This window comes from Nicotiana attenuata, unplaced genomic scaffold (assembly GCF_001879085.1).
Source record: "Nicotiana attenuata strain UT unplaced genomic scaffold, NIATTr2, whole genome shotgun sequence".
In the NCBI taxonomy this organism is placed as follows: Eukaryota; Viridiplantae; Streptophyta; class Magnoliopsida; order Solanales; family Solanaceae; genus Nicotiana; species Nicotiana attenuata.
This window is the reverse complement of record NW_017674076.1, coordinates 74987-98809: the sequence shown is the minus strand read 5'-3', so window position 1 is coordinate 98809 and position 23823 is coordinate 74987. Positions and strand designations below refer to the sequence as shown.

General features: G+C 42.8%; 1 protein-coding gene across 1 annotated transcript; it reads left to right on the top strand.

The window, feature by feature from the left end:
- The first annotated feature begins 10119 nt into the window (after positions 1-10119).
- LOC109217949 (mucin-1-like) lies at positions 10120-10707 on the top strand. The gene has a single exon (XM_019382247.1). The coding sequence runs from the start codon at positions 10120-10122 to the stop codon at positions 10705-10707; it is 588 nt and encodes a 195-aa protein (XP_019237792.1).
- The last annotated feature ends 13116 nt before the right edge of the window (positions 10708-23823 follow it).

Genomic DNA, 23823 nt, shown 5'->3' with positions numbered 1-23823 from the left:
TAAGCAAAAGGGGTTATGAGTGTTAACTGGTCGGGCTTGCCTAGCAATGTGTTGGCCGCCATCATAACCGGGGATGGGGTCGTGACAAGTTGGTATCAGAGCCTAGGTTACCTTGGTCTCACGAGTCATGAGCCGGTTTAGTAGAGTCTCGCGGATCGGTACGGAGACGTCTGTATTTATCCTCGAGAGGCTGCAGAACCTTTAGGAAAACTTCACATTCTTGAAATTCTTGTCGTGCGAATTTGTTGATCCGAGTACTAAACTTCTCGTTATTCTATTCTCTCATAGATGGTGAGGACTCGCGCTACCGGACGAGGTTGACGACCACCAGTACCACCCACTGAGGCCACCAGAGGCCGTGGATGCGGTCGTGGTCGTGGCAGAGGCAGAGTAGCGAGGGCAGCATCTATTGATCCACCAGCTACCCCAGCTCCAGATCAGACTCCAGCAGCACCAGTTCAGGCACCAGCTGTGCCCATCGTGATTCCAGGTCTACAGGAGACCTTGACACAGATCTTGACAGTTTGCACCGGCCTGGCAGGCAGTTTCAGCCACCACAGCAGCAGCTACTTCACAGGCCGGGGGAGGCAACCAGACCCCCGCTGCTCGCACACCTGAGCAGGTAGTGCAGGGACTACAGACGCCAGAGGCACCTCCAGCTCAGCAGGTTGCACCAGTGCAGGAGTTCAGGGTTCCAGTTATGCTGGAGGATGAGCAGCGTCGTCTTGAGAGGTTTGGTAGACTCCAGCCTCCGACATTCAGTGGTGCTGAGGGCGAGGATGCCCAGGGTTTTCTTGACAGGTGTCAGCGGATGCTCCGTACAGTAGGGATTCTTGAGTCTAGTGGTGTGGCATTTACCACCTTTCAGTTTACTGGTGCTGCCTTTACTTGGTGGGAGGTGTATGAGAGCGTAGGCCGGATGGTGCAGCGCCCCTTTCTTGGCAGCAGTTCTCCACTCTTTTCTTGGAGAAGTATGTACCGCAGTCCCGTAGAGAGGAGCTGCGTAGGCAGTTTGAGTGGTTGACGCAGGGAGATATGACCGTGACCCAGTACGAGATGAGGTTTTCGGAGTTGGCTCGTCATGCCACCTGGATGATTCCGTCAGACCGTGAGAGGATCAGGAGATTTGTGGATGGCCTTAACTACCATCTCCGTATTCTGATGACTAGAGAGAGAGTATTGGGTGCTACGTTTGAGGAGGTGGTGGATATCGCTCGTGAGATCGAGTCAGTTTGCCGTCGGGAGCGAGAGGAGAGGGAGGCCAAAAGGCCTCGTGGATCGGGCAGTTACAGTGGTGCTCCTTCGAGGGGCCAGTTCCAGCATGGTAGAGGTCGTTCTTTCAGGCCTGCTCAGTCGGCCCGTCCAGAGTATCGTGGGGCATCTTCAGGTCGTGGTCATCATGGGTCTCAGCAGGGCCAGCCTTCACTCAGTGCCCTCCCAGCTCAGAGTTCATCTCGTACCCCATCAGCTCAGGGTTCTTCCGCACCGAGTGCATCTGCTAGTCAATCAGGTGCGAGGGGTTCCCTTCAGTCCCCATCTCCAGCATCGGGTAGTTGTTATGAGTGCGGAGAGTTTGGTCACATGAGGAGGCAGTGTCCTCGACTCCGTGACGGTCAGCATCAGCAGAGGGGTCAGCCCTCGACTTCTGCTCCAGTTACTTCACCACCCGCCCAGCCAGCTAGGGGTGGAGATAAGACAGCCAGGGGTCGCCCCAGAGGGGGACGGTTGGATCAGGCGGTGGCCAGGGTCATTTTTATGCTATTCCAGGCAGGACAGATGCCATTGCTTCAGATGTTGTCATTACAGGTATTGTTTCAGTCTACCACAGAGATGTCTCCATATTATTTGATCCCGGTTCCACCTATTCTTATGTGTCTACATATTTTGCTCACTATTTGAGTGTGCCCCGGGAGTTTCTTGCTTTACCTATTCATGTGTCTACCCCGGTGGGCGATACTGTTGTTGTGGACCGTGTGTATCGGTCATGTGTTGTGACTATTGGGGGTCTGGAGACCCGAGTTGATCTATTGCTATTGAGCATGGTGGACTTTGATGTTATTTTGGAGATGGATTAGTTATCTCTGTGTCATGCTATTCTAGATTGTCATGCTAAGACAGTCACTTTGGTTATGCCAGGTGTACCGCGGGTCGAGTGGCGTGGTGTGACTGATTATGTTTCGAGTATAGTGATTTCTTTCTTGAAGGCCCAGCGTATGGTTGGGAAGGGTTGTCTTTCATATCTAGCGTTTGTGCGGGATGTTGGAGCTGAGACTCCCACTATTGATTTTGTTCCAGTTGTGAGGGATTTTCCCGATGTATTTCCTGCAGACCTGCCGGGCATGCCACCGGACAGGGATATTGATTTTGGTATTGACCTGGTGCCGGGCACTCAGCCCATCTCTATTCCTCCATATCGTATGGCACCAGCGGAGTTGAAAGAATTGAAGGAGAAGCTTCAGGAACTCCTAGATAAGGGGTTCATTCGGCCTAGTGTGTCACCTTGGGGTGCGCCAGTTCTGTTTGTGAAGAAGAAGGATGGCACAATGAGAATGTGCATCGATTATAGGCAATTAAACAAGGTAACAATTAAGAACAAGTATCCCCTGCCTCGCATTGATGATTTGTTTGACCAACTTCGGGGAGCGAGGGTGTTTTCCAAGATTGATCTCCGTTCGGGCTATCACCAGTTGAAGATCAGGGATTCAGATATTCTTAAGACTGATTTCAGGACTAGATATGGTCACTATGAGTTTCTTGTCATGTCTTTCAGGCTGACCAATGCCCCAGCAGCGTTCATGCATTTGATGAACAGTGTACTTCGGCCTTATCTGGATTCGTTCGTTATTGTTTTCATTGATGATATTCTGGTGTACTCGCGTAGTCAGGAGGAGCACGCGGAGCATTTGCGAGTTGTATTGCAGAGAATGAGGGAGGAGAAACTTTATGCAAAGTTCTCCAAGTGTGAGTTTTGGCTCAGTTCAGTGGCTTTCTTGGGACACGTGGTGTCCAGCAAGGGTATTCAGGTTGATCCGAAGAAGATAGAGGTGGTTCAGAGTTGGCCTAGACCGTCCTCAGCCACAGAGATTCGTAGTTTTCTTGGGTTGGCAGGATATTATCGCCGGTTTGTTCAGGGATTTTCCTTCATTGCATCGCCCTTGACCAAGTTGACTCAGAAGGGCGCTTTATTTGTATGGTCGGACGAATGTGAGGAGAGCTTTCAAAAGCTCAAGACAGCTTTGACCACAACTCCAGTATTGGTTTTGCCATCAGCTTCAGGTTCATATACCGTATATTGTGATGCTTTGAGAGTTGGGATTGGTTGTGTATTGATGCAGGAGGGTAGAGTTATTGCTTATGCTTTTCGTCAGTTGAAGCCCCATGAGAAGAACTACCATGTTCATGATTTGGAGTTGGCTGCCATAGTTCATGCATTGAAGATTTGGAGGCATTACTTGTATGGCGTATCTTGTGAGGTATTCACTGATTATCGCAGTCTTCAGCATTTGTTCAAGCAAAAGGATCTTAATTTGAGGCAGCGGAGATGGCTAGAGTTGCTTAAGGATTATGATATTACTATTCTGTATCATCCGGGGAAGGCCAATATAGTGGCCGATGCTTTGAGCAGAAAGGCAGTGAGTATGGGGAGTTTGGCGTATATTCCAGTTGGGGAGAGACCCCTTGCAGTTGATGTTCAGGCCTTGGCCAATCGGTTGGTGAGGCTAGATATTTCGGAGCCCAGTCGGGTGTTGGCTTGTGTGGTTTCTCGGTCTTCCTTGTATGATCGCATTAGAGAGCGCTAGTATGATGATCTGCATTTGCTTGTCCTTAAGGACAGAGTTCAGCATGATGATGCCAGAGATGTGACCATTGGTGATGATGGCGTGTTGAGGATGCAGGTTCGGATTTGCGTGCCCAATGCGGATGGGCTTCGGGAGTTGATATTGGAGGAGGCCCATAGCTCGCGGTATTCCATTCATCCGGGTGCCGCGAAGATGTATCGGGATCTTAGACAACACTATTGGTGGAGAAGAATGAAGAAGGATATTGTGGGGTTCGTAGCTCGGTGTCTCAATTGTCAGCAGGTGAAATACGAGCATCAGAGACCGGGTGGCTTGCTTCAGCAGATGGATATTCCCGAGTGGAAGTAGGAGAGGATCACTATGAACTTTGTTGTTGGACTTCCTCGGACTTTGAAGAAATTTGATGCTATTTGGGTGATTGTGGATCGGCTGACCAAGTCCGCGCACTTCATTCCTGTGTGTACTACTTATTCTTTAGAGCGGCTGGCAGAGATTTATATCCGGGAGATTGTTCGGTTGCATGGTGTTCCGGTTTCCATCATCTCAGACAGAGGCACTCAGTTTACTTCGTAGTTTTGGAGAGCTGTGCAGAGAGAGTTGGGTACTCAGGTGGAGTTGAGCACAACATTTCATCCTCAGACGGACGGACAGTCCGACCGTACTATTCAGATATTGGAGGACATGTTGCGTGCTTGTGTCATTGATTTTGGAGGTTCATGGGATGAGTTTTTGTCGCTTGCAGAGTTTGCCTACAACAACAGCTACCAGTCGAGTATTCAGATGGCCCCGTATGAGGCTTTGTATGGGAGGAGGTTTAGATCTCCAGTTGGTTGGTTCGAGCCCGGTGAGGATAGGCTATTGGGGACAGATTTAGTCCAGGATGCTTTAGGCAAAGTAAAGGTAATTCAGGAGAGACTCTGTACAACACAGTCGAGGCCGAAGAGCTATGCGGACAGGAAGGTTCGAGATGTATCCTACATGGTTGGTGAGAAGGTCCTGTTGAAGGTTTCACCCACAAAGGGTGTTATGAGATTTGGAAAGAAGGGGAAGTTGAGTCCGCGGTTCATTGGGCCTTTTGAGGTACTTAGGAGGATTGGGGAGGTGGCTTATATGCTTGCTTTGCCACCTGGCTTGTCGAGCGTGCATCCGGTATTTCATGTTTCTATGCTCCGGAAGTATGTTGGCGACCCGTCTCATGTTTTGGATTTCAGCACGGTCCAGTTGGATGATGATTCGACCTTTGATGTGGAGCCGGTGGCTATTTTGGGTCGTTAGGTTCGAAAGTTGAGGTCGAAGGATATAGCTTCAGTGAAGGTGCAGTGGAGAGGTCGGCCCGTGGAGGAGGCTACCTGGGATACCGAGTGGGAGATGCGGGGCAGATACCCTTACCTATTTGAGGCTTCAGGTATGTTTCTTGACTCGCTCGAGGACGAGCGTTTGTTTAAGTTGGGGAGGATCTGACGACCCGGACAGTCGTCTCATGAGTTACCGCTCCATTTCCCCCATCTCTGCTTCTTTATGCTTCGTTATCCGTGTTTTATGTGGCTGAGTTGATTGGTTTGTGGTTGGAAGGGATTTGGTAAGGAAATGAGACACTTAGTCTCTTTTAAGAAGGCTTAAGTTGGAAAAGTCAACCGGACGTTGACTTATGAGTTAGAGGGATAGGATGTGAATTCCGATGGTTTGGTTAGCTTCGGGAGGTGATTTGTGACTTAGGAGTGTGATCGGAAGTGGTTTTGGAGGTCCGGTGTAGAATTAGGCTTGAATTAGCGAAGTCAGTATTTTGGCGATTTCCGGTTGATAGGTGAGATTTTGATCCGAGGGTCGGAATGGAATTCCGAGAGTTGCTGTAGCTTCGTCGTGTGATTTGGGATGTGTGTGCAAAATTTCAGGTCATTCAGAGGTGATTTGGTTGGGTTTTTGATCAAAAGCGTGTTTCGGAAGTTTTTTTAAAAAACTTAGGCTTGAATTCGATGTGAATTGATGGATTTGGTGTTGTTTGAGGTGTTTTGATGGTTGGAACAAGTTTGAATGAGGTTGTAGGATGTGTCAGTACTTTTAGTTGAGGTCCCGGGGGCCTCGGGTGAGTTTCGGATGGTCAATCGGACCATTTTTGGCTTTGAGGAGTTGCAGATTTTCATTTCAGGTGTTGCAGAGATTTATCTCTTCGCGTTCGCGTAAAGGACCTCGCATTAGCGAAGAAGGAATTTAGAAGGCCGGAATTTAAGCCTTCGCGTTCGCGTCAGAGGCTCGCGTTCGCGTATAAGGGCTGGGGGTCCAGTGAAAGATTGTTCTTCGCGTTCGCGCTTGTGTGCACGTGTTCGCGTAGGTCTGGGGATTTAGAGCATCGCGTATGCAGGACCCTGTCGCGTTCGCGTAGGGTTATTTTTGAGGAATTAAAAAGTTTGCTTCGCATTCGCGAGACTGAGGTCGCGAACGCGATGAAAGATTTCTGGAGCTGGGCAGAAGGGTTTTAAATATTTTATTCCGCGAGCTTAAGTTATTTTTCCTCCATTGTTGAACATTTTGAGAACTCTTTGGGAGATATTTAAGAGGGATTCAAAGAGGATTGATTGGAGGTAAGTCTTATGAACCAAAAACGTCATTTTATTGTGAAATTAACCTAGAAATTCATGGAAATTTAGCTAAAAAGGAGAGAACTAGGGCTTGGGATTTTGAAATTTTAAGTGGGGATTTGAAGGGCCATTTGAGGTTGGATTTGAGAGTTTTTGATATGTATGGACTCGTGGCGAGATAAGGAACCCGTTGATGTGAAAACTTTTGAGTTTCGAGAAGTGGGCCCAGGGCTCGGGTTTTGCTAATTTCGAGATTTTTGATATTTTTCGATTGTTTTCGCTTGGGTTTTGTTTCCTTAGCCTATTGTGACCTATTCGCTCTGGTTTTGGTTAGATTCGACGCGCGAGGAGGCCGATTTGAGAGGCTAGGGCGTAGCGAGCTAGAGCTTTGGCCGGTTTGAGGTGAGTAATGATTGTAAATGATGTCCTGAGGGTTTGAAGCCCCGGATTTGCACAACGTAGTGCTATGTTGAGGTGAGACACACGCTGTATGATGAGCGTGGGGTCCATTACTACTGGGGATTGTGACTTGGTCCGTCCCGATTGATGATTTCACCGCATTTTTGACTGAGATTTAATAATTATCATTATGATTTGGGCTAGTTGCCATGTTTGGGGCCTTGTGCCGACTTGTAGAACCCTTAGGGGCATTATGACTTATTTTCCTCACTGTACTTGTTAAAAACAATATCCTCAGTCATGTTTCTAACTGTTTAAACCAATATGAACCGGTTTTTGAAATGTTAATCCTAAATGAAAGAAATATGTGGGCTGAGATCCCTACTTTATATTATTGTTCCCGAGAGGCTGTGATTTTAATGACTGAGAGGGGTTTAGAACCCAAATGGTGAGGATGTTATATATATATATATATATGGATCGGGCTACACGCCGCAGCAAATACTTATATGGATCGGGCTGCACGCCGCAACAAATATATATGTGGATCGGGCTGCGCGCCGCAGCAATATAGCGCTTGGGCTATAGGAGCCCCTCCCGGAGTCTGCATACCCCCAGTGAAAGCAGTCGACTATTTATATGGATCGGGCTGTGCGCCACAGCGATGTACGGATCGGGCTGCACGCCGCAACAGTTATTTTGATTTCGGTTATTGTGAGAGATATATGGTTACTGTGTCGACGAACGGATTTATACTTGTTAAATACCTGATAAGCTACCTGTTTTTACCTGATTTAAAGAGATTTCACTTGATTTCTTCACTATTTGCTGCTTTAAGTTATTTCACTGCTTTAATATAGAACTGCTTAGAGCCTTTACGTGTTTTCATACTGTCAGCCATTATTTATGATTATTACTCACTGGGTCGGAGTACTCACATTACTCCCTGCACCTTGCGTGCAGATCCAGGTGTTCCCGAGGCATAGTGAGAGCTTTCTTGCTGATCATCATCCACCGGAGTTATCGAGTAGCTGCATGGCGTCCGCAGACCCGATTTCTCCTTCTATCTTTTACCTTTCAGCATATTCTAGACTATCTTTGTGTTAGGCTGTTTAAAACTTGTAATAGAGGCTCTTGACTTGTGACACTGGATTGGTGGGGCTATTGTAGAGATATTTTTATGGTTTTCCTCATATTTTATCTTCCGTTTCAGACTTCTGTTGATGTTGAAATGGTAATTAACCCTGTTAATTGGTAATGAACTCTATACGAGAGGGGTTATGATTGATAATTGGTCGGGCTTGCCTAGCAATATGTTGGGCACCATCACGACCGGGGTTGGGGTCGTGACATTGAGGATGCCTGATGGGTACGCATCAAATTTATCCAGGTGTGTTGACATGAAAGAAGAGAAGTTGGCGTCAATGAAAAGACACGATTGTCATATTTCATGGAAGCGTTGTTGCCTATTGCGTTCAATGCATTGCCTGATCGAATATGGAAACCGATTACCGAGATAAGTTATTTTTTCAAGGATTTGTGTTCTAGCATATTGAGGGTGGAGAACTTAATTTATATGGAGAGTAACATTATCTTAACTTTAAACAAGCTGGCAAAAAATTTTCCCTCTTATTTTTTTTTGATGTAATGGAACATCTTCCAATTCACCTTGCACAAGAGGCATGGCTTGGAGGGCCAGTTCAATGTAGATGGATGTATCCCTTCGAGAGGTAATGAAATTTAATCATTTACCTTTTGTATTTTCTTTAAAGATTATTTTGTCTAAAAATAACACTATGCAGGACTATTGGCAAATGTAAACGGACCATAAAAAATAGATCAAGAATTGAAGGTTCGATATGCGAGGCATATGTGGCTAAAGAAACATCTTATTTCTGTTCATACTGTTTTGAACATGATGTTCCATGTTTGAGAAATAGACCGAATCGGCATGACGATGGAGGCGAAATCGATCCTTTGGCACCACCCTTTTCCATTTTTAATCAACCAGGTAAAGGAGGTCCAAAAAATAGTCCAAAGCGAAGGTTGTCTAAGATGGAGCTAAAGTCAGCTACAACACATGTATTGTTGAATTGCCCTGAGGTCCAACCTTATTATAGGTAAGTACATATTCGTATATATTACGGACTTTTATATTAAATATACCAATGATTTAACTAATAAATGTTATAATGGCATTACTTTGTGGGTACATATGGGCAAGATGTTGTTTATCCCAAGTTTTCAGAGTGGTTTAAAGAATTTGTAAGTATTACTTATTATTTAACATGATTTTTATTATATGTAAATTAATTATATATATATATTTTTAAAATTCTAAGTTATATTTAATTATATATATCGGTTCATGATCCAGCTAATTGCATTAATGACCCATTTTTACGTGATATAGCTTGGGGACCTGACCCTAGAGTAAGAATGATGTCTAAATACTTGGTCAATGGGTACAAGTTTCACACAGAAGAATGGTCTAATAGATAGAAAACCAACAATAGTGGGGTGTGGGTGAAAGGTGATGGAGATGTTGATTATTATGGTGTGCTTGAAGAGATTTTGGAATTGGAATATGCTGTAAGTTGGCCGAAGAAAAAGTTGGTACTCTTTCGATGTAAATGGTATGATCCAACACCGAATAAAGGTACAAAGGTGCACGCTCAATACAAAATAGTTGAAATTAAACACACAGGGAAATATAGACTTTATGATCCCTTTATCATTGCACAAAAGGTGAAACAAGTTATTATGCTCCTTATCCTTTGAGCAAGAATAAGTCTGCATGGCGGGTAGTTTTGAAAACAAAGCCCATGGGTAGAGTGGTAATAGAAGATGCATTAGATGTGGCGTACCAGAATGACATTTCAAATGTTGAATCAATAGTGGATGATGAATTAGCAGATGAATTGCAGCATAATGAAGGATATATGAAGAATTTGATCCTTCTGTCCTTGCTACAAATGAGGACGAAGATAGAGGTGTGGAACATGAAAGAAGTGATGAGGAAGAATCACTAGATGAAAGTGAAACAGGCGATGATGAAGACTTAAATGATTACTATGAAGATAGCGATGCGGATTGACTTGTTATTCTTTTTTAGATTGTTCTTCCTTTAATCATTTAATATTTTTCAGAATTGTTGTATGGTTTTTATGACACGTTAAACATTTTATGTTATTCCTTTAATTATCTATTATGTTGCAAAATTATTTTATATTTTTATGACTTGTTAGGTTGTTTATTTATTTTTTTAGTCGTTTAATTATTTTATATTTACTGTCACTTGTTGTATTTTTTGTTTTGTATTTTATTATGATTATATTAAGGATATGGCATCTAAGGGGAAGGAAAAGATGAAATCTAAGAAGAAAAAACAATCTGTTCCAACTTCCTCAAGTATGACAAATATGAGTCATCCTCTTCCTCATCCTCCTAAGTCGACTTTATTGCCATCTACCATGTTCACTATCCCCCCTCCATCTAATGATTCAGTTCAGTATTATTCTATGCCTGCCAAAGGCAGTCAAAGTAACACCGTTTTTAACTTTGTACCCACACCTTCTATACCATCATCTTCACCTGGCTTTCATGGTAGTCAGCATGGTGGCTCACCAGCTGCTGCACCCCCGGGCTTTTATGGTAGTCAGCATACTGGCTCACCAGCTGCTGCACCCCCGAGCCTTTATGGTAGTCAGCATACTGGCTCACCAGCTGCTGCACCCCCGAGCTTTCATGGTAGTCAGCATACTGGCTCACCAGGTGCTGCACCCCTGAGCTTTCATGGTAGTTTGCATGATGGTTTGTCTTTTGTTGCTCCATCATCTTCCAGTCCATCATCATCATCCATTCCCAGCATATCTAGGTTGGATATTGGAGGCTCTCGCCCAGCTACATCTAGTGCTGCTTCTGCCATCTAGTAGACGCAGGCAGAATCTTGGAGGGGATGTACAATTTGATAGTTATAATCGATTGATAATCGTCCCCCACAAGGATGGGTAAGAAGGTTCTTATACCGATTTTTATGTTTTGAATGTACTTTTAGATATGTTAACATTAAGAAATATTTATTTGCAATTAAAACTTTTGAAATTTAAGATGTTTATTAATTATATATATGTTAACTTTAATGCAGGTTTTTGCCATCCTTTCAGTCTACACATTTGGTTATAGATTCTTTGAAGCCATTTTATCATGAGCCGTGGACTTCTTGGTGAAAGATACCGTACATAATCGGAGAGCAAATGTGGAATCAATATAGGGTAACAATTTATTATATTTATTTAATAATTATCGTCTTCATCTAATGTTACTTTTTTATATTGCAGACAAAGTGTACATGGCATCCTCAACATCAAAATTAAATAAATAGTATTTTCGAGAAGAAAGCTGCTATAAGGATTAAAGACACTATGTTTGCTGCTCGGAATTCCGGTAAAATGCCGGACTGGTTAAGAAAAGATGTTTGGGATAAACNTATGGGTTAAGACTTGTTTTATTTAGGAGTTTTGGTTGATTCTCACTCTCAAGGAACTCTGCTCTACAGTACTTTCCTCTTCTGTAGAAGTTAAGTTTTATGGATATGATGGGACTAAACCTCATATACAATCAAGTAGACCAAATTTAGATAATCTTAAAACATGTCAATTCATGATGAATCTTCGTAATACATATACTGACTGTGTTATGATAGTATGAATTGAGCTTAAATGGAAAAATAGAGGATTTCATATAGCCAACCCCAATCTGTTTGGGATTGAAGCAGAGTTGTTTTTGCTTTTGAAAGATGACACCAACAAAAAAGGGCACCAAATCAAAATTAGCACAAGCAAATATATGATTTGAAGCAACAATTAGACTCCCGATACGGAACATTTGTTAAGATGCAGAAATTTATGAGAAAACATGGGCATGATTTATCTGATGATGAGGATGAACAAACTGAATCTGATGTGTAGTAGTTTAGTTGTGATGTTTTGGTTGATTGGTAAACTTGATTGTGAGAGACAACTTTATCTATTATTTTTAAACTTGAATGCGGGCTACTATTTGGATGTTTTTATGCCCAAAATTGTTAGGTTTAATGGTTGGTATTGTTGGTTTAGGTTGTGTTAATGGTTGGCATTGTTGGTTTAGATTGTGTTAATATATTGTTGGTTGGTATTATTGTATTAATGTATCGTTGGTTTAGATTGTGTTAATATATTGTTGGTTGGTATTTTTTTTGTTTGTAATAGTTTGACAGGTGGTGTAGCTCGAAATTGGGCAGAATTCTGCCCAGTTTTATACAAAATTCCGACAGAATTCCGACGGAACAACTGCCCAGATTTAACCATAAATTCCTAGATTTCCGACCGATTCGGTCATATTTTCCCGAGGTCTTGTATCGTTTCTCGTGCGTCTGTTGGTTGAGCCTACCGTTCCATACCACTGTTGAGTAATAATGGCGCAATTCCTCGGTTTTGGTGCTTGAATTCTTATAAATAGGGGTGTGGGGGTATTAATTCAAGCTTTACGCATTATTTGTATCGAATCCCTGCATCTCCTTCTTCCCCCATTGTTGTCTCCTTTACTGGTTCCGGTGATTTCAGTTTCTTTTACCTTTCTTCACTCGAGTTGATTTTAATCTTTCTTCACATCGAATATCTCTCCTTCGTGGAACTATGGCTAACGTGTCTTCTAGTCCTAATGAGGAAAACTACTTGGTCTCCTTGGCGATGGTTTTTTCTCCTCGCGCGAGGGGTGTCTCTGTTGTCGTTGAGGATGAGGAGTTCCCTACGGTGGAGGAGATAGTTCCTCATAGAGGGAAATTCAGGTATGATTTCTCAAAAGCGCCTGAGGCTGAGCTCGAGGTCTCCGAGTCGATGATGAAGGAGGTTGATTTACTAGAATTTAGGGCAAAATTTGACATTCCTGCTCGCATCGAGTTGGTCCCAGCAGGGCGGGATATGGTACAGTTCCACCGCGTGTTCTGATCTTTTGCTCCTCTTTTATGTAGCAAGGACCGCGCCCCCTCCTTTGCTCGGGGATATTTTCGATAGGGTCGGCCGTCTTCTTCCTCATATTGCCGGAATTCGTGAGTGGCCGGGCTTTTTAATGAAGTTCGGGCCTGCTCATGCCTTTCCGGTGAGTTTCTTTGTTTTGGATTCTTAGTCACCTTTGTTTAGTCTACTTATGGTCGTAGTGATAACCTTTTTCCTATTTTCCTTTCCAGGCCGAGAATCTACAAGGAGGCCGAAGCCTCCCCCTCCTGCATTCTGTAAGAGGAAAAATGCCTCCTCTTCGGAGCCTATCCCTCCTACAGCTGCGGCTAGGCCTGCTTGTTCTTCCGTTTCTGTTCCCTCCTCGACCGCAGCTAAATCTGTTTGGTCTTTGACGCCATCTAATGCTGATTCAGCATTGGCTTCTTCTTCGCCTGCAAATATATCGACTACGGAGCTTCCAGCTTCCCCTTTTATTCCATCTTGTAGACGAGGAAGAGGAATCATTGTCAAATGATGGGACTTTGGTGCCCCATAAGGGAAGGTCAGTGTGTGTTGGTGACGGGGTTGTTCGAGCTGTAGATTCTGCGGGGGATGATTTTGCCCTTCACGAGATGCCGACCATAATACTCAAAGACGACGCCGAGTTGGCACCTGAGATCCCGATATCAGCTGAGGCCGCAAAGGGCGTATCTCTTCATTCAGCAACTATGGAAACCGAAGGGCCATCTGCTAGGGTTTTTGGTACTCTACGGCAGGATGAGCCGTCGGCCTCACAACTGGCTGATGGTAGAGATAAAGGCGTGGCCGAGGATGGCTATGAGGCGGGCTCAAATCTTGATGCTGCAAAGCTGAGGATGATAGAAGAGGGATTTACTCAGCTCGAAGTGAGGCCGGAAGGGTCCACGCAGACTATCACGATCCCCATGGATCGTGATCTTTTGAATAACACAGAGAACGTGGTCCCTGCCCTCAGTCCCCTTTGTTCCGATATGGAGGGTGTAACCCTTGCGGAGCTAGATGGCACCACCTTATCGAGGAGGATAGCCGGCCTTGCTCTAAGGGTAAAATTTTTACAGTTTCTTTTCCTTGTCTGCTTTATTCTGGTTTTTGGTCTTCACCCTATTGATTCGCCTTTGTCAGCAAAGACGTTCTTTTATTTGACCCTTCTTACTGTGATTGCAGACTGTGATCTTGGAAACTGAAAGCGCCCGAAGGGAGGAGAGGCGCAAGGCTGTCTTTACGAGGGTTCATCGCAAATACTTCGAGTACCGTAGCAAGTATCGGGAGATCCGTAGATGTTTTGGCAATTAGGGCAATTTACAGACGCTTCAAGACGAGCTGAAGTAAAAAGATGACGAGCTGGTGAGGGTCATCAAGAAATGTAGTGTCCTTGAGGGGACATTGACATATAAAGAAGAAGAGCTCGAAGTTAGCAAACGGGTTGAAGCCCGGTGCGGGGATCTCCAAGCCCAGGTGGTCTCACTACGCGTTGAGCTTGAGGTATGCCAATTCAAAGCGGATGCGCTAAGTGTTGAGGTTGCCAAGAAGGTAGAGGATCTCGAGAAGGCGGAGCTCGCTCGGTCAGTGGCTATGAGGAAGGTGGAGGCTTTGGAGGTCTTGATCCGCATTCTCTGTTTCGAGCGAGGGAGTGCTTTGGAGACGGCCAGGCTTAAGGAAGAGCGGCTTGATGAGCGGATTGGAGAATTTGAGAAAGAGGTTTCTGGCCTTTGTGACCGAGTTTCCGCTCTTGAGGTCGAGATGACCCAATTGCTGGCTCAACCATCCTATTCCTGCACTTTTGATTTTGCTGATGTCCCTCGAGATTTGTACGAGTGGATTCACGCCGAGGTCCAGCTGGATATATTTAGAGATCTGATGAAGGTGGGAACAATTTTAGAAGCCGTATTCGAAGATGCTCGTGTTAAGGCACATGAAGCTCGAGTCACTTGTGGTTATGATCCTGCTACACCGGAGGCCGATGACAATGAAGGAAACATGGGCGTGGACCAAATTGAAGAGGATGCCTGGTACGAGGACGCGTACCCTGAGGGTGGTGGTGATGGTGAAGAGGCAGATGGAGATGACCCAGGTGGTCAAGCCGATGGCACTGTTGGGTTTGGCTGCGACCAGTAGCTTTTCTTTTTCCTTCCTTTTGTTTTGCTGTAGATTTGTGCGTTGTTTATTGTGTAGGCATCTTTACCAGCCTTTGTAAAAAATTTCCCAAGTATGAAATGCCAACTTTGTTATTTATACCAGATTCTCTTTCTGTGGTTCGTGCTTGTATGCATTTTTGATTTTGTCGTTAGGTTGCCTTGATTTTCTTAGCCGCAATCACATAGTTCGAATAAGGTGAACATATCCTAAGTTTAATTTCGCCCGAGGATCATGAGGTGTTAGTTCGAATGAGGTCGAACCAAAACCTAAGTTTGATGTTGGCCGAGGGCCAATTCGGTATTAATTTGAACGAGGCCGAATATAACCTTTGAATAGTTATGGCCGAGGGCTAGTTAGGTGTTAATTCGAACGAGGCCGAATACAACCTATATTTAGCTATAGCCTAGGGCCAGTTAGACGTTAATTCGAATGAGGCTGAATACAACCTATATTTAGTTATGGCCGAGGGCCAGTTAGGTGTTAATTCGAACGAGGCCGAATACAACCTATATTTAATTATGGCCGAGGGCTAGTTATGTGTTAATTCGAACAAGGCCGAATACAACCTATATTTAGTTATGGCCAAGGACCAGTTAGGTATTAATTCGAATGAGTCCAAATACAACCTATATTTAGTTATGGCCGAGGGCCAGTTATGTGTTAATTCGAACGAGGCCGAATATAACCTATATTTAGTTATGGCCGAGGGACAGATTGGTGTTAATTTGAATGAGGTCGAATATAACCTATATTTAGTTATGGTCGAGGGCCAGTTAGGTTTTAATTCGAATGAGGCCGAATACAACCTATATTTAGTGCGGCCTTTGTCGATGTTGTGAACTTTAAGGTGTCACACCCCCTTTTTTTACAACCTCACTTACCCTCTTAAAAATATATAAAAAGATTTGTAAAACTCAAAAAGAGTTTTTAATTAAAAGTGACAAAGAATATTGTGTTTCAAAAGATTTTTTAGAGTCGCCACCTGGCATTTAATTTCGGTGTGCCAGGTCACCGTTTTTAGAAATAATTTTTTCTTTTAAAAAACTTTGGACTCCAAGACTAAGTCCGCACCAGAGTTTCAAGTTAAGGGGGTTCATTTGACTCGGGGAGAAGGTGTTAGGCATTTCTCGAGTCCCGTGAAAGTCACGGTTGCGTACCCGATTTAGTTGGCTTTTAAGAATATTCTAATTAAGGTAAAACACACACAAGCATAAATAAATATGGAAAGGTTTGAGGTCGCCCCTACCTACATAAAGAAAAATAAAAGTAAAACAAAAATACTAAGTTCTATACTACATTTCCGGAATGTCGTCCGCCTTCAATTCTATTTACATGTAATACGAGGCGTTCCCCTGAATAAAATATTTACAGAGTCTACGGGGCATTCCCCTTAATATGAACTAAAAGGGGCGACCTCTCACCTTGAATCAAACAAAAATCCTAAGATTGCCTACCCGAGTGTTGACGGCCTAGCATGCTCCTAGCGAACAAAGAAATGAAATAAATGAAAGGAAGCTAAGTAAAATAACTCATGGCATGCTCTTTTAGTCTTTTTAGTTTATCTTTAGACCAAGCCCAATCCTAAAGCATGTGAAAAATACTTAATTGCTAATGGGCTCGGCCTCTCCCCACACCCCACAGCCCAATACCACACAACCAGGCCACAAAATAATGTGGAACAATAGACATCCAAGCAGGAACTGATAAGACAAAAGAAAGGGTGGATTGAAATATGATAAGAGCTTTAAACATCCTCTTAATCTCATCCCCGAAACCACATCTCCTAGTTCCTAGACCAAATAAACTTCAAACAACCTCTAACAGATAACACAAACTGAAACCAAAGAGGCCCCAAACGACATCCAATCGACAATCCTGCAATTGCTTAAGCTTGCGAGACTTAACCACAAACGTCGAATTTAAATCTCCTTTTCTTATGACCTGTCTAACTCAAACTGATAAACCAAAAGTCCCACACCAATGCCAACATTGGTAAGCTAACACTCCCATCACAACATATTAAACTGGTTAAGATAGAAAGGGGAAATTTCCAACAAGAGACCAAATTCGGCGTGAGGCAACATGATAGGCTCATAACTACTAACTAATAGTAAAGTTCTAGATGAGCAAGAATTAATCAACCAAGAAGAGAAAAATTCCATAGGAAAGGGATTAGGTACACGAGATTAGATTAGTTGAGAGAGAAAATGAAAGTCACTGCATTCTACTAGAACCGTAATCTGAATTTTGAGACAAGCATAAAGCTCCAGTTAACACCTAAAAGAACTAATTTTACAACCAGGCCAACAGGCAGGAAAAAAAAGAAATCACTAATCACTCAGTTGAGCACCAGTGTATCCTACAAGAAAAAGACAAAGATGTGAAGATGCATCAAAAATCTAATGTGCCAGAGAACTGTCCCAAAGCGCGTGGAAGAGTGTCGTTATCCTATACAAATGGAAGCTAGATGAACTGATTTGGAATTAATTGAAGGCGTTGGAACTATATGCACTGATTTTTGCACCTAAACTCTAGAAGATCAGCAGTACAAACTCAAGAAATCAAAAGCGAAGATTCAGCCATTTCTGAACTTAGCGGGGATATCAGAACCTCATTTGAAGCAAACGATCACACTTAAACCCACATAAAAATTGAAGCAAATGGGATGGAACAGAGACATACGAATCTGGATTGTAGCAACTTGAACAATGATAGCTATGGCTTAAGTATCGATTTTTTACTCAGGCAGCACAAAACAATAAGAACAAAACTCAAACATTTCCGTCAAGAGCAAAACTACATTTGAAACACACACTCAAACACAAGTCCATTCAAAACTATCTATTAAGCGCATACAAACTCATTCTGTAACCTTAAGATGTTATAGACACTAATGAATCCCAAACGACCACCATAGCTCTTATCATATTTCAAACAACCCCAAAATAGATTAAGAAAGATTAGAGATAGACCTGAATCAGCAAACACCTTTGATTAACTTTGCTCAAACGCTAAATACACGTGAAATCCAGCAGCGAAGATCAACCAAACAGCAACAAAATATAGGAATCCCGAACCACGGACGAGCCTCAAGTCAGCAACTCGATCACTTGAACCTCAGGAAGCAACGATTTCAACAACCTCGGCTCGACTCCATTTGCTAACTTAAATCAGAAGATGAAACTGAAATTCGACTCTTCGCTCACTAGAAAACAATAACGTTTTTTTCAATATCTTTTGAAACGACCTAAAATCTAAAATGAAACTTGAAGATGAGAAGAAGCTCCAAATTTGTTTTGTCACTTCTGGAAATTTTAGAGCAGAGAAGAAGAGCCAAGAAGAAGAAACTCACAAACCCCTAATTTTCCTCCCTCTTTCTTCTGTCCGGAAAAACCCCGAATCTAAAAGAAAACCCCAAATATATACCCCATCTCAAATCTTCTATACTTCTTTACCAAGAAATCGCTGAATTTTCCTCCAAATCCTGAATCTAATTTATACCCTTTTCTGATAAAAATCGGACAAATGGAGGGAGTAGATCGAATTTAACTCGATCCTACGCACCCCATTTTTCCTAATTTCGATCTAAAGGGATAAAAATTCGAAAAGAAAATGAAAAAAACATGTGAGGAAGAAGGAATCTGTTAGAAGTTCGTTAGGCTACGTGGCAAAGGGATAGAGGAGGGACCATGTGAGGCAGGTTAGGGGTGAACTCGCCTGAGTTTCAGGCGAGTTTGTGCGAGTTGGGAGTGGTGGTGTAGCGGCAGTAGGTTTTGGGGGAGGGGTGTGCGGCTGGGGTCTTAGAATTAGGTTTCGGGTTTTGAGTTTATTAGGTTTGTATATGAGTGTAGGGATTAATTGCTGGCCATTGGATGAATTGGGACGAAGGGCCGAGATTTAATCAAGGAAATGGGGTGGGTCGGACGGGTCATGGGGACTGGGTAAAGGGACAGCTGGGTTGCGCTACTTGGGCAGATTTGGGGGGTAATTTTGGGGCAATTGGGCCACTGAAAATGGTTATGGCCCAATCCGAATTAAACAAGCTTTTTCTTTCTCTTTTTCTCGATTTTTAGCTTAATAAATTCAATTTAAAAATCCTAAACTAAAATCTAATTTGTAAAATTACATTAATTGTCTATTTCTAACATAAAAATAATTAATTAACTTAAGACTAATGAAAGGAAATTACTAATTTGCAACTAAAAGCCAAAAGTGTAAAAATGACCAATATTTATTGATTTTTGTTTAATAATGCAATAAACTTATGCAATTAAAACCTAAAATGCTATGCATGAAATATTTTAGACACTTTTGGTATTTTTTCCATGATTTTAAAATGTTAAATATGCAACTAAATGCAAGCAATAATTAACCAGAAATTCCTAAAAAAAATTCTATATATATTAAAATAATTAGAAAAACCTATTTTGAACCTTTAGGAGTATTTTTCGTCGGGAAAAAATCACGTGCTCACAGCTGCCCCTCTTTGCTCGGAAACACGAAGAGTTTTTGGGCAAAGATAAAGTGAGCGAATATGAGCGATTTTTTGCCCGTTTGGATACTCCATGGGAAGCATTTTGAAAAAGTCTGGCCGAACCTTGCTTCTGAGGTTGCCTACATATCCTTGGCTATAAAGGAATCAGGCCACGTGTAGTTCAGAAGTAAAAAGAGTGGAGGAGGATACCGAGGTGGATTGTCGAGTGAAGTGCCGTCGAGGTTCCGGTCCGCGGTTCCTGTCACTACATCAAAATAAAACCAAATGAAAATAAAATTAAAAAAAACATTACAAGAAAACTACAAAATCCTATCTATTCTTCTGCCTTGTATCTTCTACAGTCTTGTTGTGCATCTCGAATTGTTGGCTCACATTCTTGAGGCGAGCTTCTGCTACTTCTAACTTGAATTGAACCTATTCTTCAGACGGGCTCCTGATGTTGATTTGAACTTAACTTCGAAATGAATTCCCTCGTTCTCCAGGTGGGCGCCTGTCACTGACTTAAATTGAAATGAATTCCCTCATTCTCCAGGTGAGCGTCTACGACCTGCTTAAAACTTGAAATGAACTCCCTCATTCTCCAGGTGGGCGCCTGCGACTTGCTTGAAGATTGAAATGACTTCCCTCATTCTCTATGTGGGTGCCTTCTAATGACTTAAAACTTGAAATGAATTCCCTCGTTCTCCAGTTTGGCGCCTGTTGCTGACATGAAAATCGCAATAACTCTGAAAATAATTCCCTTGTTCTCCAGGTGGGCACCTGATACTGGCTTGAAATTTGAAATGAATTCTGAAATGAATTCCCTCGTTCTCCAGGTGGGTGCCTGCAATTACAACAAAACAGACAAAACAAGGAAAATCTTCTGCCCCAGTTTGTACCGGGAACATTTGTGAGTGTTAGTTAATCCCATTATCCAGGAGGGTCCTGAAAACTTAAAACTAAATCCTTGAAAATTTGAAATTAAATTCCTTTATCCAGGAGGGTCCTGAGAACTTAAACCTAAATCCCATTATCCAGTAGGGTCCTGAAAACTTAAAACCTAAATCCCATTATCCAGGAGGGTCCTGAAAAGCCGAGAGAACTTTCTTGAGCCATGCTCTCTTCCTGGATGATCTTTGCAGAAAGAACACAATTCCTTGCCCCTGAACCATGCTTTCCTCATGGAGGGTCCCTGTAGATCGAACAAATTTTCTTGCCCCTGTTTCAGACAAAAAAAAAATCTTGTTAGTTTGAAAACATGGTGGTTAGTTTGTGGCACCATTGCTGAGTGTCTGCTTCTGCCATTGCCATGCTTCATTCTGATTAGCTGCTTCGGGCCAGCAAGGGATTGTTTGACCTTTTGATCGGAACTGGACCACAAAACCTCTGAATGACCCGAATCTCTTACACTCACCTGTTGCATTGTGTTTTCATTTTGAAAGTTTCTGAATCTTTGTATTTCTCAAAATTCACGAATCACCTTATCACACGAACTTCAGTTATCACCATACTGCTCATTCTGAATCATGTCACTTGTGATGCGCTTGGTCGAACTTTGTGCAATTTGAAAGCTGGTAATAGGCTTTGGGATCCCTTCCTGCTTTTTCAACAAGGCTAACTCGAAAGAGATTCGTAAAGATAGACTCAAAGGGCACAGTGAAGTGATTTTTTGGCAAAAGGAACATAGGAAAATTTTGAATAAAGATGACTATGTGAAGAAGAATGGGGGAAAAAAGACTTATCTGAGTGAGGTGGCAGGCTCCAATGATCATGACATGCACTTCTGATTGATTAGCCTAATCCGTCCAACGAATCATATTTTCAGTTCACGTCATGTCTTCCTACTTCAAAATCGGGCTTTCAATGATCCAATTTCTCTGTAAAGTCACGAGCCTCATTCGACTTGTAGTGCCCCGAAGGCTTTTTCACCAACAAGCCTCTCTCATTTGTTTGCCTCTCAACTCACCATCGCCTTACGGTGCCCGTGAGAGTTTTCACCAATAAGACTCTCTCATTTTAAATTTTCTCTCAGCTCACCATCGCCTTACAGTGCCCGAGAGGGTTTTCACCAATAAGACTCTCTCATTTTATTCATTTTTTCCTTATGCCCATGAACAAAGTGTTACCCATGTAAATCATACCTCTATCTCGCTTGACTTGGCATCCTCAAAGATTGATCGAAAGGTCTTTCTTTGGACCGTAATGTAGGCTTTTGGACAAGGCTAGAAAGAAAGGGTGGCATGAAGGCTCAAAATAATTTAAGATGAAAAAGTTTCAAAATTACAACTTTTGGAATCAGATCTTTTGCAAAACCAAAGCTTCTGCTCCAGTTTCTTTGGGTCTGGGGAATTTTGGATTTTTATTTTGAGGGGACCGAACCGTAAGGCTGCCTACGTATCCTTAAAAGGAATCAAATCGAACGTAGTTCAAATAAAAGTTGTTTGTTTTTTTTTGCTTTTCCTTTTTTTGTTTTCTTTTGTTTTTTTTCCTTCTTTTTTTTCTTTTTCCTTTTTCTTTCTTTCTTTTCTCTCTTTTTTTTTCTTTCTTTTCTCCTCTTTTTTTTCATTTTCTAGTTCTTTTCTTCTTTTTCTTCCTCTTATTTTCTAATTCTACTACTAATTTGCAAAAGAGGGGTATGAAAGAAAATAAATAAGGCTCAAAAGGGTTAACAAAGGATAAAAGTGTTTGGGTAGTAGAACAAAATGCCTTCGTCATTTCAACTTTGAACATGCCAAATACAAAATGCAATTGAAGGTAAGCAAAGAAATCATACATAGTACCTCTTAACTGCATCAGAATTGATAGCCATATCTACACATTTGCCTTCTATGTCTGTTAAATACAAAGCACCATTGGGCAACACTCTTGTCACAATGAAAGGCCCCTGCCAATTTGGGGCGAACTTGCCTTTAGCTTCAGCCTGATGGGGAAGGATGCGTTTCAACCAGCTGGCCCACTTCGAATTTCCGTGGACGCACCTTCTTGTTGTATGCTCTTTCCATTCTCTTCTGATACAATTGACCATGACATACTGCTGCCAATCTTTTCTCATCAATCAAAATCAACTGCTCTAGTCGGGTTTTGACCCACTCGTCATCACCAATTTCAGTTTCTGCAACGATCCGAAGTGATGGAATCTCAACTTCCGCAAGTATAACTGCCTCAGTTCCATATACCAGCAAATAAGGAGTTGCACCTACTGAAGTGCGAACAGTAGTGTGATAACCCAGTAAGGCAAAAAGCAACTTTTCATACCATTGCCTGGAACCTTGCACCATCTTATGTAGTATCTTCTTTATGTTCTTATTAGCAGCCTCAACAACTCCATTCGCCTTGGGGCGGTACGCAGTGGAATTTCGATGCATAATCTTAAACTGTTGGCATAACTCTTTCATCGAAAGACTGTTGAGGTTGGCAGCGTTGTCTGTGATGATTACCTTGGGAATTCCGAACCTGCAAATGATATTTGAATGAACAAAATCCACCACTGCCTTCTTGGTCACGGACTTAAAAGTTACAGCTTCGACCCACTTGGTAAAGTAATCAATGGCCAGAATAAACCTATGCCCGTTTGATGCTGTTGGTTCAATTGGTCCAATGACATCCATGCCCCAAGCAACAAAGGGCCAAGGTGCAGACATTGCGTGCAACTCAAATGGGGGAGAATGAATCAAATCACTGTGTACTTGGCATTGATGACATTTGCGACCAAAACTGATACAATCTCGTTCCACGGTGAGCCAATAATAACCTGCTCGAAGTATCTTCTTTGCCAAGACATACCCATTCATATGCGGCCCGCAAACTCCAGAATGCACTTTGGCCATGATAGTCGGAGCTTGTTTAGCATCTATGCACCTCACTAGTCCTAGATCCGGAGTCCTCTTGTACAAGATTCCCCCACTTAAGAAAAATCCACTATCCAGACGTCGAATGGTTCTCTTTTGATCACCTGTGGCATGTACTGGATATACCCCCGACTTGATGTATTCCTTGATATAGTGAAACCAAGGTTCACCATCAATTTCCTCTTCAACTACATTACAATAAGCATGTTGATCACGAACTTGGATATGCACGGGGTCGACATAAGCCTTGACTGGATGATGCAACATTGACGCCAGAGTAGCCAAGGCGTTGGAAATCTCATTATGAATCCTGGGAATATGTCTGAATTCTACCGACCTAAACCGTTGACAAAGATCGTGCAGACACTGTCGATACGGTATGAGCTTCAAATTTCGAGTCTCTCATTCTCCTTAAATCTGGTGAACCAACAAATCTGAATCTCCCAGAACCAATATCTCCTGGACTCCCATGTCTACAGCTAACCTCAAACCCATAATGCATGCTTCGTACTCAGCCATGTTGTTGGTGCAATAAAATCAAAGCTGGGCTATTACAGGGTAGTGTTGCCCTATTTC

Coding starts and splice junctions, on each gene's coding strand:
- LOC109217949 (XM_019382247.1), top strand. CDS start 10,120: ATGGCATCTAAGGGGAAGGAAAAGATGAAATCTAAGAAGAAAAAACAA.